Source organism: Pipistrellus kuhlii, unplaced genomic scaffold, assembly GCF_014108245.1.
Source record: "Pipistrellus kuhlii isolate mPipKuh1 unplaced genomic scaffold, mPipKuh1.p scaffold_m20_p_4, whole genome shotgun sequence".
Taxonomy (NCBI): domain Eukaryota; kingdom Metazoa; phylum Chordata; class Mammalia; order Chiroptera; family Vespertilionidae; genus Pipistrellus; species Pipistrellus kuhlii.
The window spans coordinates 40,565,721-40,581,662 of NW_023425540.1; the positions used below are offsets into that span (position 1 = coordinate 40,565,721).

Consider the following 15,942-nt stretch of genomic DNA (forward strand, 5'->3'; position numbering starts at 1 on the left):
GGGGGTGTGCAGGAGGCAGCTGGTCAATGTTTCTCTCTCGTCGACGTTTCTAGCTCTCTATCTGTCTCCCTTCCTCTCTGTAAAAAATCAATAAAATATATTAAAAAAAAAAAAAGATGAATCCCTATTGCTTCCCTACCTTCTTTTGTTCCATCTATGACCAATTTCCTGTTTCTAAATAGACTTTGTGGTCCACCTTCTCTCTTGTGCCAGTTCCTAGCCACTAATAATGAAGGCTGTGGTCCTTACTGTTCTTCCTACAGCCTATCCAGTTGTGTTTGTTCCACACATTCATATTCTTATGTCCCCCAAATCTGGGATTATTTTGGTAACTACTGCACTGGGAGAGAGTCAAACTAATCATTAAAGTGTTGGGACAGCTTCTCCTATTATAATTTCTCTTCTGTTTTTACAATCCAGGGGGAGTGCCTTCTTGTACTCTTATTACATATAGTGTACAAATAGCATGTGATTTATGGCCCATGCTAAGCCTGAATGCTTATGATTTACTTTGTATTTGTCTTCATTTTCAGGACAAGATGTTGATTAATATAAAGAGCATCTTATGGATGTGCTCTACCTTAATAGCAACCCATGCACTACGTAAAGGTGAGTGTTCGGTAACATTTTCCTTATTGCTAAGCAAAATAAAAAGTTGAGTATTGGGGCATGAAATGGCAATGTGAAATCACTAGAATAAAGGATGAATTTTAAAAACAAATCTATTCAGTGCTGAAAATGTTTCGTTAAAATATTATTAGGCTGAAAACTGGTTTTCAATCCATGAATCAACCAAAACAAAACAATGAAAAGAAACAGGTGGGCTTTCATAAATGTCCCAGATGACTTGGTGGACTGTGCAAAAAAAAGACTCCTACAGCCATCCTTTGGTATCCACAGGGGATTGGTTCCAGGACCCTCCACAGATACCAAAATCTGAGAATGTTCAATTCCCTTATATATAACTAGAGGCCCAGTAAATGAAAATTCATGCACTCAGGGGGAGTCCTTCAGCCCAGCCTGCACCCTCTTTCAGTCCGGGATCCCTCAGAGCATGTCTGACTCTGACAGCTTAGGCCTACAGCCCAGTGGATCAGGCAGCCCCGGAGCCCTCAGGGGATATCCGATTAAAGGCTTATCGGGCCTAAGCCTTTAGTCGTACATCCTTAGTGCTGCTGTGGAGTGGGAGAGGATCCCGCCGCTGCTGCCTCTAAGCTGGCCAGCTATGAGCCAGCTTCTGGATGAGCGGCGGTCCCCCTGTGGAAGTGTACTGACCATCAGGGGGCAGCTCCTGCGTTGAGCATCTGCCTCCTGGTCGTCAGTGTGTGTCATAGTGACCGGTTGTTCTGGTTGGTCCTCCGCTAAGGTCAGTTTGCATATTACCCTTTTATTATATAGGATGGCATAGTATTTGCATATAACCTACCATATTTTTGGGACCATAAGACGCTTCGGACCATAAGACGCACCAGTTTTTAGAGAAGGGAAATGAAGAAAAAAAGATTCTGAAACAAATAGTGTCCTAAAATATTTTATGTGCATTAAAACCCAACATCACAGTCATAAACACATGTAATCAACCCTGTAAAGTAAACAGCAGCATTTAGAACCATTTTAGAGCCGGGCAAGCACACAGAGACCACACAGAGCCGGGCAAGTAAAAAAACCTTTTTTTTTTAAAGTATATGTGTAGGCTATATTTGGACCATAAGATGCAGGGACTTTCCCCCCCCCCATTTCTGGGGGAAAAAAAGTGCGTCTTATGGTCCGAAAAATACGGGTATATACATCCTCCCATATACAATACTTTAAATCATGTATAGATTTTTTATAATTGCTAATATAATATAATGTAAATGCTATGTAAATAGTTAAACTGTATGGTTTAGGGAATAATGACAAGAAAAAAAGTCTGTACATGTTCAGTACAGAGACAACCATCTAAATTTAACCACATAGTACACATCAGCAACAATATAAGATTTAAAAATTTTCAATTTTCAGTTGGTTGGGTCTGTGGATGCAGAACCTACAGTTATGGAGGGCCAACTATCTATGCCATTAAGCAACTTTTCCATCTTCTTCAATATTACTCAAAGACTTTCCTACTAAAAAAAATAGCAAACTCTCAGAAGACTAGATTTTGAGAAAGACCAGGAAAATAAAGAAAAGACTGAGAGCCAAGTATTTGCCCCTACCTCCTTTCTTCTCTCTCTTTTTTCTCTTTCTTTCTTTCCCTCCCTCCTTCCTTTCCTCCCTCTTCCCCTCCCCCCCTTTTTCCCTCTCTTCCTCCTCCTTCCCTCTGTAACTGGATAAGTTCACATGCACTGTTTTTCTTAGCTTTAGATTAATTACCCCCTAAATGAATGTTTTATAATCCCAAATTTGTGGACTATGGCCCATGTAGAATGATACTGCCTTGAACTTCAGTGATCTACTCCTGCCTATTGTACCTCTCCAGAGTTAACTTCCACTTTTTTCTCAACTCATTCTACACTTCAGACTCTCTGAACTAATTTATAATTCCATCAGACTTTCATATTACATGTTTTTTCACATGTAATTTTTTCTGTTTGATAGTTCATTCTCTTGTTCTCTACAGTTCTACTTCAACTTATCAAGAGTCAAAATTTAAGGTATCACTCCATCCACCTATTTATTCACCCATCCACCCCCATCTACTCATATATATCTACCACTGTGTTATATACTTTACTCCAAAAATAAGTGTGTTTTTTTTTTTTTTTTTTTTTTTTTTTTTTTTTTTTTTTTTTTTTTTTTTTTTTTTTTTTTTTGTAAATCTGTTATCAGAATTAGGAGATGCAATTAGTTGGGGCTAATTTCAGAAGAATTTAGTTTTTTAAAAATATATATTTTTATTGATTTCAGAAAGGAAGGGAGAGGAAGAGAGAGATAGAAACATCAATGATGAGAAAGAATCATTGATTGGCCACCTCCTGCATGCCCCCACTGGGAACTGAGTCCCCAACCCAGATATGCCCTTAACCAGAATCGAACCCAAGACCCTTCAGTCCACAGGCTGACACTCTATCCTCTGAGCCAAGCTGGCTAGGGCAAGAACTTAATTTTTTATATGAGAGGCAAAAGTTGAAAACATAAAATCTGCATAAAACATAATTACCAAGTTCATATTTAGGCACACAGCAGTGCATAGTTGTGAGTCAACACAAGTACTTACACCTTGAGTTTTTTCTGTTTATTCTTAGGCCATCAAAAAGACAATAACTAACATTAAGGAACATCTTGTGTACCGGTTATTGACTTTATTTTAATATCCAAAGAGCCCTTTGCTTTAACAACACCCATTATATTGATTATCTAGCACTGATCTAGTTATTTGAATATTCTCCTAATATTAATAAATGGAGTCATGCATAGTCATGAGTAAGTAAATGAACAAGAGAATAATGTTTATCACCCGAGAAAGAAATAACTTCCCATACTCTCAATCTGACATGTTTTTGGCCAAGGTCTCTGTGTTTATATGTGTGTTTGATATAATGATGCAGATGGAATTCACATCAGCCTTCTTCTGCAAATTTACTAACAGAGAATGAAAGGTAATTGATTATTCATTATTTATTTATTTCTCTCTTACTGTATTCGTTTAGATCACTAACCATCTGGTGGGAATAGTGAACTTTTTTTAGCATTCATTTTTATTACTTGGATTGTCAGAATTTCAGACTAGTTCTTGCAGGTAGCAATTTTATTTTTTAAACAGGAATAGTCTATAAACATTATCTTCTGAACTACTTAATTTCTTTCTTAAAATATTTAGATTTAGTGAACTTAGTTATTGTGACCCAGTACATTAAGACCCAGCATTTCATATACAAAAGAGCTGACCACACAGCTTTTTGTTAATCCTGGATTCTATATGGGATATATATTTATATCTAACCAGAGCTTTTAATTTTCGTGTACCTATTAACATGCAGGTCTATACATAGCCCTTGGGAAGTTTGCCTTTTGACATAATTTTGTTCCAGTATGTCTTTTCATTACAGCAGAGTTATTAAGGAATGCTCTGTTTTTTGAAACCTCCTGATCGGGTAGATTGGGCTGAATCTCATATCTGCCACTACACATCTAAAACTGTGGAAAGAACTATCATTTAGTAATAAATATTAAGAAACTGTAAGTCACTTACCCTAGAATCATTTTTAAGGAGGTGATAAAGAATCTTATAACATACCATCCTTGAGGTTGATGATAAGTTGTTTATTCTCCATTATAAAAAGCAATACTTTATTTCTGGTGAAGTCAATCATATAATAATTCTTCAGAAAGGAAGATAAGATTTCCTAGAACATATGATAAATATCAATTAGGAGATTCTTAGGTCACAGAATTCTCATCACTTCCCTTCTCAGGACCCCTATTCTTGGCAAAAAATAAATAAATAGTAATAAAAATAATGTAGTCATTATCTCCCTAATGGGTTCTGACTTAGAGGTCTATGCACCAGGTAGTAGTTTCTCTCTGGGAGTCTTCTGTGGACTTTATAGATTTATTTTAAAGATCATGGAATTACTAACAGTTTTTGGTTATGAAAGCAATTTAAAAAACAGGATGGGCCAAAACCGGTTTGGCTCAGTGGATAAAGCGTCAGCCTGCAGACTGAAAGGTCCCAGGTTTAATTCCTGTCAAGGGATGCATCTTGGTTGCAGGCACATCCCCAGTTGGGGGGGGGTTGTGTACAGGAGGCCGCTGATCAATGTTTCTCTCTCATCGATGTTTCTAACTTTCTATCCCTCTCTCTTCCTCTTTGTAAGAAATCAATAAAATATATTTAAAAACAAACAAACAAACAAACAAACAAACCCAGGATAGATTAGAAATAGGCTAGGTACAGACTCTGTAAAGGAAACAAAACTAATTCAGGGACAGCGGAAGAACCCACTAGATACCAAAGCTGAAAGATTCCTTGATTAGCTGTAAGGAGACCTGTCTTCTGGCCCACGTGTGTCACCAGCCAGCTGCAATCTCCAGTGTCACTTCCTCTTAGTGGAGCATCCTTAGTAAAAGATTGGACCATTTTCACTCAGGATGAGCTTTAAGTAAGATAATTTATTTTGTAAGTCAAAGAGGCCATTAAAATAGGATTATTCCATTGCTATTAGATTCTAAAATATTAATAGTGTTTGTAACATTTTAGTGATTAAGTTAGTTCAGCTAATAACACACTTCATTTAATGTTTATTTAATCTTAAGTGCCTTCAATCCTGTTTTGAACAAGCTTAATATAATTTGACAAAGTGATAAAGAAAGTTATGACAGCAATGATTATTATAAATTTGGAATGGTTACTGGTTTCTATCATCAATACAGTAAATATAAAACTGTATTAGTTATTTTATATTTAATTGTGTCACATGAAGGATTTTATAGGCCAGTCCTTCTGAAGTTAAATTTCAATCTCTAGCAATAGGGAGTATTTTTTTCTTAAAGATCGTAATATCTCCTGCAATTTTCAAAATGAATTATCCCAAACTGAATCCACAGGGCTATATTGACAGCTATATCATTTCTGATGCATGTCCATATTCACATGTAAGATAACAACACCTTTGACTATTAACATACTCTTAGATATACATCATTTGGTTAATTAAAAATCATTATTTCACTCTACCTGGAGACTACTATTGTTTATCATATTTTCATTAAGTGTAAGTTGCTTGTATATTAATGATAATTTCTATTGTTATTACCAAAATGTTGTCTAGCCAATTAGTAGACACTGGAAGAAGGGGCTGGGTGGGGAGGGAGTTAAAGAAAATTTCTGTTGCATGTAATAGTGTTAAATTATAGCCAATGCCTTCTTTCTCATTAAGAGTTTAAGGGCTTAAATAGAAAGACATTGTGCTGATTAATACTTTAGGACGGTTATGTGAACAGCTGCCAACTTTCCCCCAGGATATAATCTAGAGGTAATGTTTCACTGCAAAGTGATTGCAGCTGGTTTTGTCATTATGATGAAAGCCTTTGGTTCAAACCCTGAACCAAAAAGGGTCCCTCCAAGTGTTAGACTTCCCCCTGCTCCAGTCTACAGAAGTACTTTTTTAATTTTCACTTCCTCTTTGAGTTTTATTTTCATATCCTTTAAGATAATGTGGCAGTTATCTTAACAAACATTTTTCATCCTCTGACCTGTGACATAAATTTACCTTTTAACTGCTCTTTCTGCAATTGTTTTAGTCCTTTAAACCTGCATGGCTCATTCTAGTCTTATTTTGGCCTTGATGGCTTGCTCTTCTATAATTGCCTTATAGTATCACTATTTGTTCATGTTAAGCACTGAATTACAAATTTAAAATTAATGTCATATTTTTGGTGGATAAAATGAGCATTATTTATCCCTGTTTTTGTTATGAACATTATTGAAATTATATACTATTCTCTGTGCAGAAAATCTTTCTCATTATTTCATCCTAGAGGGCTAGTGCACAAAATTCATGCACTGGCGGGGGGGGGGGGGGCGGGCCCTAAGTTGGCAGTCAGACATCCTTAGCGTTACTGCAGAGGCAGGAGAGGCTTCTGCCACTGCCACTGCACTTGCCGGCTGTGAGGTTGGCTCAGAGCTTCTGGCTGAGTGGCACACCCCTGTGGAAGCACACTGACCACCAAGAGGCAGCTCCTGCATTGAGTGTCTCCCCCGTGGTGGTCAGTGCACATCATTGCAACCTGTTGTTCTGCCATTCAGTTGATTTGCATATTAGCATTTTATGCCAGTGGGATCAGCCAAAACTGACTCTCAGGCATCTCCCGAGGAGTCCCAGATTGCAAGAGGGTGCAGGTCAGGTCAAGGGGCCCCATTGGAGCCTGGAAGGGGTGCAGGAGGTTTGCCAGCTGGGGAGGGACTGTGGGAGGGCTCCAGGGCATATCCAGCCCATCTTGCTCAGTTCTGAAGGTCCAGACCCCAGCAGCAAGCTAACCTACCAGTCAGAGCATCTGCCCCCTGGTGGAAAGTGCATGACATAGTGACTGGTCAACTGATTGTCTGGCTCCTGGTGGTCAGTGAGCAATTGAACGGCCTTAGCATATTATTAGCATATTACACTTTTGATTGGTTGAGAGGATGACCAGACAAATGGACACATAGCATATTAGGCTTTTATTATATAAGATATGGATAAGAGTTTCTTATCCGCTCACATATTAAATAGACTCAGTTTGGGCTTTTTTAGGAATGTTAATTTGGTATTTTCTCCTTCTTGTAGTCAAAATGGAAAAAAGCCCACCTGTGAAGGGCTCCCTCTCTGGAAAAGTCAACTTACCTTGTCATTTCTCAACCGTGCCTACCTTACCACCTAATTATAACAGCAGTGAATTCCTCCGAATCAAATGGTCTAAGATTGAATTGGACAAGAGTGGAAAGGACTTAAAGGAGACTACTGTTCTTGTGGCTCAAGATGGGAATATCAAGATTGGCCAGGGCTACAAGGGGAGAGTGTCGGTGCCTACACATCCTGAGGACGAGGGTGATGCCTCACTCACCATGGCCAAACTGCTTGCCAGTGATGCGGGCCTCTACCGCTGCGATGTCATGTACGGGATTGAAGACACACAGGAGGCGGTGCCATTGACCGTGGATGGTAAGGCTTTTGGAATCTATAAGAAGGTGGTAAAACATGATACCTGGTTCAGAAGTGTTATGAAACAGTAACTCAAATGTAGTAACTATTGTTTGGGTTTTGGGCAAGTGGAAAAACCATCAGTCACCCAAAAAGTCCATGTTTTTCACCAAAAACAAACTTATTTATCTGGGGTAGAGAAGCCTGTAAGGTGACATTTCCCACAGCATCTTCAATGATTCTATGTAATCTGTAAATGATGTGCAATGATTCACTGTACTCTGGAAATAATGAATATGAAGACATAGTATATAGTTCAAGATCATTACTTTGTTTTTGAGACCTATCAATGATAGCTTTTTAAGACTAAAGGCTAATCTATTTTGTTTTAATTTTTACTTGTGTGTGTATGTATGCACATATACCTATACACATATGCATATAAACATATACATGTATATACACACATGATAAAACCCCCTTTCCTTCTTTTATTCCTCACACTCCTAACATGATTTAAAATCTCTGAGTTCACATGTAAGAAATATAAATTCTATCTTAATTTACGTTGAAGATAGAAGGCACTTAATAAGTACCATGGTACATATCACAGTGCCTTAAAAAGTCAGGGCTCAATAAATATTTGAATTGGATCAAAACAAGAACTCAGTGAATTTTTTTTTAAGGTTAATACATTAGTTATCCATTAAATCCTGCAATGAAACATTTGGGTTTTAGCCTTCTTTCAGTAGTGGTTTATGTGTCATTTGAATTTAAGTTAGGAGACAAGGCAAAGAAAAATTGTTTTAATTGGGTACACTCATAATGCCATAGCTCTTAGAAGAAGAATATTTTGGCAAGTTACTAAGCAAAATTCTCATACCCAGACATGATGGAACATATTTTTCTTCCAACCCTCCATTTCCCTATATTTACCTTTTAGAAATATATACAAAGGGCTTTATTAAAACTCTTTCTAGTATAGCCAAAAGGAAATACTTTAAATTTCAGATGCAACAAGTTAATTTTCTGGACATCCTTTTACAATCAGATTCTATAGCTCTCTCCCATAAATCTATTTTTATGTTAACCTAGCATAGACTAAATACAATGGGCTCTTCCATCTTTTAAGCTTTTTATCATTTATTTTAGTTAGCATAGAATTGTTTTGTTCTATTACTGTTTCTCTAGATAGGTGGATAATAGTGTAAGATGCATGTTATATATAAACTTATACAATAATATATATAAATATACACTACATAAATATAAATGTATTGTGTGTGTGTGTGTGTGTATATATATATATATATATATATATATATATATATATTTCACAAAGGAGTTTAACAACTTCTTATAATTTTTATCATTAAAGAATTAGCAATGGCGAGGCCGGTTTGGCTCAGTGGATGGAGTGTAGGCCTGAGGACTGAGGGGTCCCGGGTTCGATTCTGGTCAGGGGTGTGTGCCTGGGTTGTGGGCACATCCCCAGTCGGGGGTGTGCAGGAGGCAGCTGATCGATGACTCTCTCTCATCGATGTTTCTGACTATCTCCCTTCCTCTCTGTAAAAAATTAAAAAAAAAAGAAAAAAAAGAATTACCAATGGATTTGCCCTTTGCCCTTCTGAAACAATGAAAATCCTTTGCTTAATCTCCTTAGCCCCATGAGATCTTCAAATTATCCCAACAATTACAGATACTTGTACAGGCTGATATTCCCTGCCTTGGTCATGCAGGCCCTGTTGTGCCCCCTTACTGGCAATCGTCAGTGCACATGGAAGATTTTTAATTAGCAAGAAGACTATTTGAAGCTTCAGTCAACATAAGACTAATCTAAAACTATTCAAATTCTTGCTTAAGTCTTAAGGATTATTATCAACTACCGTGTTTCACCGAAAATAAGGCATCCTCCTAAAATAAGACCTAGGGCATGGACAGATAAGACATCCCCTGAAAATAAGACCTAGGGCAACTTTGGGAGAAAAAATTAGTATAAGACATTGTCTTACTTTCGGGAAAACAGGGTATGTCTCATACTTAGCCCATACCACCATATATACTTCTTGGCGATTTCAGAGTAGCTCTACAAAGGTACAAATTTTCTGAAAGGCATTTGATGACTTTTTTTATTTTACACTATTAGAAATGCAAAAACAAATGTTAGATGTCAGTGCATCTATGCAGGTCTTTTCGTGTTGATCTTGACCAGATGTGCTTATCTATGACATGGCTAGTCTGTTGCCCCATAGTTATTTTATTGGCACATGCCTCAGAGAGAATCTAAGGATGGGCATATGGGAGATTCTTATAAATAGAAGTCAGACTGGGAACAATAGACTCTTGTCAACCCCAGTAAACTACTAGGAATAAAAGGAGAGAGGAAGATAGTTCAGAAACCAAATTCATTCTCGATGACCCGAGACCCAGCTGCCCCAATTTCTATTTTCCAGTGACTTCTCAGGCACATTAGCTTGAGTCACTTTGCAGACTTATAGAAATAAGTCATCATATTTACTCCAGTTAAAAATGGAGATGCTCACCTGGCTATCATGACTCAGTGGTTAAGCATCAACCTATGAATGAGGAGGTCAAGTTCGATTCCCGGTCAGGGCATATGCTCAGGTTGCAGGCTTGACACCCCCCCCTCCCCCCCCCCAGTGTGGGGCATGCAGGAGGCAGCCGATCAATGATTCTCTCTCATCGTTGATGTTTCTTTCTCTCTCCTTCTCCATTCCTCTCTAAAAATCAATGAAAACATATTTTTTTTAAATGGAGATGCTTTTGCTGAAGTGGGAGGAGAGGACCCCCAGCTTTATCCCCAGCTGTTCTCTCCTCAGCCCTCTGTCCTCAGCAAGAGCTACTAATTTATGCAGCTCCTAAACTGCAACAAAATGGAATTTGAGGCAAGTACCAGGATTCTTGACTTCTACCCATTGAATTGGGAGAACTTTATTTCAGGACTTCCTTGGGATAAAAGTCCTACATTTTATTTGTAATAGAGGAGATCCTAAATTATACTGGTCAGTTAGGGAACATGATACACATTTGAATAGTACTTAGTAGCCTATCCAACATTTTAAAATCCTTTACCTAAGTTGACTGTTATATTAGTCAAATAACATAAGCAATATTAATTATGCTTTAAGGGGAGGAAAATGAGGCTCAATATATGAGTAGAGACTTGTTTATGATCAAGGAGCTAATTAGGAGTTAAAACAAGACTTATCACTTATACACAGTGTCATGGAAGTAAATATCTCATGTTTTATGTCTAGAGTATTTATGAAGTTATGTTATTGAATGTTCCATGTGTGGTTTTTTTGTTTTTGTTTGTTTGTTTGTGTGTGTGTGTGGTTTTTTTGTATTTTTTTTGTTTGTTTGTTTCTTGAGTTGGCCCTGAGAAAAGTCATGAAGTAGAAGCTGGTCTTGTGACCCCTTAATTCTTTGTATCTATTGCAATACCTACTCCCTTTAGTTGTCCAGTGTTCCCGTGATAGCCTAAATACTATATGCATTAAGACTACTATGCACCTGTTGGGATTTAGTGGCTTAAATCTTAGATTGTTTATGTATGAACAGAGAATTTGTGGCTAGGAAACTTTCTAATGGAGCAAAGTGGAACACCTAGGTGAATGGCAATTCTGGGGCTCCTCAGATCACCACAATTTTGCATAATTTCACATAAAGTAAAAATAAAGAATTATCATGGTGTTATTACCATGTTAGCAATTAATCTGATATACTGCTCCAGTGAGAAACTTTGCACATTGTTGTGGAAGATTTGAACATGCCAGTGATGGTTTGCTGCTATCTTTGCAGGGGTTGTGTTTCACTACAGGGCGGCAACCAGCAGGTACACTCTGAATTTTGAGAATGCACAGCAGGCTTGTTTGGATGTTGGGGCAGTCATAGCAAGTCCAGAGGAGCTCAATGCTGCCTATGAAGATGGATTTGAGCAGTGTGATGCAGGTTGGCTGTCTGATCAGACCGTTAGGTAAGATGTCTGGGAGACACGGTTTTTAATTCATCAATTTGGGAGTGAGAATAAAGTACTAATTATTATTCCTTTCTTTCCCCAGGTATCCCATCCGGACTCCTCGAGAAGGCTGTTATGGAGATATGATGGGGAAGGAAGGTGTCAGGACCTATGGATTCCGTTCTCCTCATGAAACTTATGACGTGTATTGCTACGTGGACCATCTGGATGGTAAGATGTTTACATTTATCTAGTGTCATCTGAACTAAGAAAATTGAGGAAAGACAGAGAGCATGTTAGAGTAAAATAAGTCTTTACGCTTGTTTGAATTCCAAACAGCACCATTTAGTTTAAATGACCATATGATTCTGTGGTGATATAAGCTTAAAGTGGAAAGAGAAGGAGGAGTATGTAAATGCTTATGCAGGTTAGAAATGTCTTCAGTTAATAGCAGGTTTTCTTTCAGTCATGCTGCTATTGGACCATTTCCAATACACTTTTAGAGTATTAAGAATAGAAAGCTGTAAGGATGATGGTACTTATTTTTATGAGAACTTCAGGTAAAATCCTGTGATGCCAAACCATTGTGAATCCAAGTGCTGATAAACAACCTAAAGCTCAACTAAATAACCTTAAATAGCCCAGGAGGGTGGTCATGTTACACTTCTGTTTATTTTGCTACGCAGATATTCAGAGCAATCATCCATTCATTTGGCCAATCAACATATTAAAAAAGCTACCTACTTTGTGATAGGTACTCTGCTAGTTGTTAGGGAGGTGAAGCCAGGTAAGTTATAAGCATTGCTTTAAAGATGCTTAGACCATCATATCTCACTTAGCATTAGTTAGAGTTCCCTAAAGACAAAGGCAAGTTCAATAGTGGTCAACATTATCTTAGGAAAGCAATGAAGTTTTATTATTAAACATACGGAATACAAGTTTCTGTGACTTTAGAAATGGAGTTTCATTTATATCAACAGATATCTTAGAAGCCCAAATATGTAAATGGAAGTATTGAATTGAGTGATACATTTAATTTTGGCTGGGTACGCATAAAAAGAATGATCTCTTTATTCTTATCTGTAAAATTAAGAGAATGCACTAGACCACATGTGTCAAACACAAGGCCCGCGGGCCAAATCCGTCCCGCCAGGCCTTGCAATGTGGCCCGCACCGCGCTGTCATCACTGCACTCCGCTGCGTTTCCATCACAATGACAGTTTATGACTGTTCAGTAAACCATTCTGCCCGCGATTTAGGCTGGATTTTAGATTTAGACACCCCTAGACTAGACAATGGACATGGTCTCTTCCAAAATTATAATTCTATGATTTTATGAATTGAATAAACAAACTTAGAGACTGAGAGCTTGAAAAGAAGCAACTTACATTTTCCTGATGCTCTGACTAATTTTGAATCAGAGGGGCTGCCTACAAGAAGTGTGTTTCCCCAGCATCTTAACACTCTTATTGTAACTCTAATTTTAGGCTGATAAATGTATTTTCTAAACCAGAACTTCAGATGCTAAAAGTTCCCTTTTATATAGGGACAAGGAGGAAAAAAATCCATGTCCAAACTATGACATAGTTGTTGTTGTTTTTTCTTCCTTTATTTTAAGTTGGTAGGAGAATCTAGTTCTAGGAAATGAATTTGGCTATTGCTATTTCAGAAAGATGGAAATTTGTATCCAAATTCGGTAAGGTGGAATTTTTAAATCACTGTTGTTTTAATTTAGAATAGTATCTATCAAAGTGATAATTATAAAAATTTCTGGAATGGTGGTAAAACTAGAACTGAATCAAAGTATACATAAGTTCTAATTACCTAAAACAGCTTTACCAAACATCATTGAAATGGTGGCTTTCAGGTACAAATCCATGGCCGGATCCAAACAGGAATAATCATCACAAGCCTAGCTGGCCTGGCTCAGTGACCGAGCTTTGACCTATGAACACGGAGGTCACAGTTCCATTCCAGGTCCGGGTACATGCCCACGTTTCAGGCTCAATCCCCAGGGTGGGGGGGCGTGCAGGAGTCAGCCAATTCATGATTCTCTCTCATTGATGTTTCTATCTCTCTTTCTCCCCTCTCTGAAATAAATAAAAATATATTTAAAAAAAATGATCACAAGCCAGCCTCTCTTGATGGAGAAACAGGCTTATGTACTCACAGTGCTAGGTAGCACTGTGAGTACATAAGGGTCTCTCTGTGTGTCTATTCTTCAGTCTTATCCTGATGGAACAGGATAACTGAAACCCCACTCTCTAAGGCTACAGACTCCTTACATTTTTTTAGAGACCAGAGGACTTTCTATTTCTCCAGGAGTCCTAAAAATTCCATGCCCTCTACAAATATACTGTTTGCGGTACTTTTGACAGGACCACTGGGGATTCTTAGCCACCCTGAACCATTGAGAGCTGGCTTCCCCACTGTCTGCTCAGATATTGCAACTCGTGTGTGAGGGGAACTGGGCCCTGTGGGGAGAGTAGCTCTGAGAGTGTGCATATACACTACAAACAGAGGGATTTACCAGTCTACAGGAGTTCTTTTCCACCTCCATAAACAGCACTTCGAAGGCAACTGTTATTCGTAAAAGTAGTCTATGCCTGAATGTAACCCAGATGTATTTTATACAGTTTCTTGGGACAGATGCTGCACATAGTGATAGCTGAAATTTTATATGTGCAATATTGCATACATTTAGTTTGGGTATTTATATCAAAGCAACAGAATCTGAACCTTCTTGGTTTAGTCCACAAAAGTTGGAAGAAAAGATAAAAGAATCAGTATAATTACTAATTCAAGCACTGACTGAAGGTTGTACTAGCAGAGTGACAAAGTTTTTATTTGTTCCATAGAAGGAACTCAACAAAGTTGGGAGATAGTCAGTATATTTACAATGACATGTTGTAATTGAAATGTTTTCATCCTTGTTTTCTGTCCCTCGAAATAATTCGCCAGTTTTGGGTCACTGGGCTTTTCTCTTTTAACTTGAAATTGGACTGGTAGGGTGAGGAGGTTAACGAGTACTTTTGTGACTGATGATGTAAGAAGATAGCAAGACCATTCTTGTGAGGCCTCTCTCCTTCTTTTACTGAAGGATGTGTCTTCCCTCAGAAGTAAAAACTACTGGCTAAATTGTGCACTGATAAACATTCTTGTGGAAAATTAACAATATAAAATTATATCTGGTATTTCAGTGCCACATTGATAAAAGATTATTTGAAGTAAAGCCAACATTCTTCCTTAGATATATTAATTGCTATATTCATGGGTAGTATAATTCCCACCTATATTATATTGTAGCTATGTGTGAGTGAGAGAGGTGGTGAGGACAGTAAGGATGAGAGATATCGATGTATTCAGAATGTGTGTCATGGAACACGGACACAGTTACAAATAAGGTACAATTTTCAAATTAGAAGCTATATTATTCTAGATGGTCTGATGAAAAATCCAGTGAAGTATAAAATGAAATCTATTGATAGTTCAAAAGGAAAATTAATTTTGTTTTAATGTAGTTACTTATTACCAAAGATATTTAGTTGACAGGATGTCAACCTTTTGTTTTTTTCTTATTTCTTGTTTTATAATACCATGTTCATCCTGACATGTATTTCTTTATAAAAGAGGAAAGTGAATCTGGTTCTTACTCTAAGGTGGTGATTATAACACAGTTATGCAAATGAATACAATATCCTTTACAGACTCTGGGCTTGCTCCTCCCCACACCTCTTCTTTGGTCCTCAGAGAACATAGTATGCCCCTGGACTTCCCAACATTCTGCTTGTCCCTGTGCCTGTCAACACTGGTTCCAAGAGCCCATCTTTGGCCCTCCCAGTTCACATGAAGGATTCCTGGCTCTGAACTCCCACTTTTCTTAGACCGAGTTCCACATATTTTTGGTCTTTAATTACCCCCTAATTGCTTCATAGTCATCAGACACAAAATATTACCTACTAGTTTTATTTCTGCAAAACTTCTGTAAACTCCTGGCAAGAAATGTCCTCTATAACTTTCAACCACAATGAAGGACCCATTCCCGTAATAGATACATAATAATTACTCAAGAAATACTTGGTGGTAATTACGGTATTTCCCCAAACTGTCTTTTTTGAGAATGCCTCCACCACCCTTACATTTCTTTAATATCTCGAAAAAGTGCCAAGCTTTGTTCACCGAATTTTTTTCACTTTTATTGTATCATCATGATACTAATTTTTCTCTTTAAATATCTCCTCTCACTCTTTTCTGTGATGTCTCAGAAAGAATTCCTTCCCAGAGACCCTCTTTCCTCCTTTCCAGCCTCTCACAATAATTTCCCTTTCTGGAGCTGTCCTCTCTGGGATTGGTTCCTTTGTA

At 37.7% G+C, this 15,942-nt stretch overlaps 1 protein-coding gene across 4 annotated transcripts in view; it reads left to right on the forward strand.

Annotated features, from left to right (window-relative positions):
• Nucleotides 1–15,942, forward strand: part of VCAN (versican) — a 102,794-nt gene that overhangs the window by 11,859 nt on the left and 74,993 nt on the right. For all 4 annotated transcript variants that reach the window (XM_045571695.1, XM_036409531.2, XM_036409533.2 and 1 more), the window contains exons 2-5: nt 534–609; nt 7,248–7,622; nt 11,424–11,598; nt 11,684–11,811. In XM_045571695.1, coding sequence (XP_045427651.1) covers nt 540–609; nt 7,248–7,622; nt 11,424–11,598; nt 11,684–11,811 — 748 coding nt within the window. In that variant the 5' untranslated portion in view covers nt 534–539. The remainder of the gene's footprint in view (nt 1–533; nt 610–7,247; nt 7,623–11,423; nt 11,599–11,683; nt 11,812–15,942) is intronic.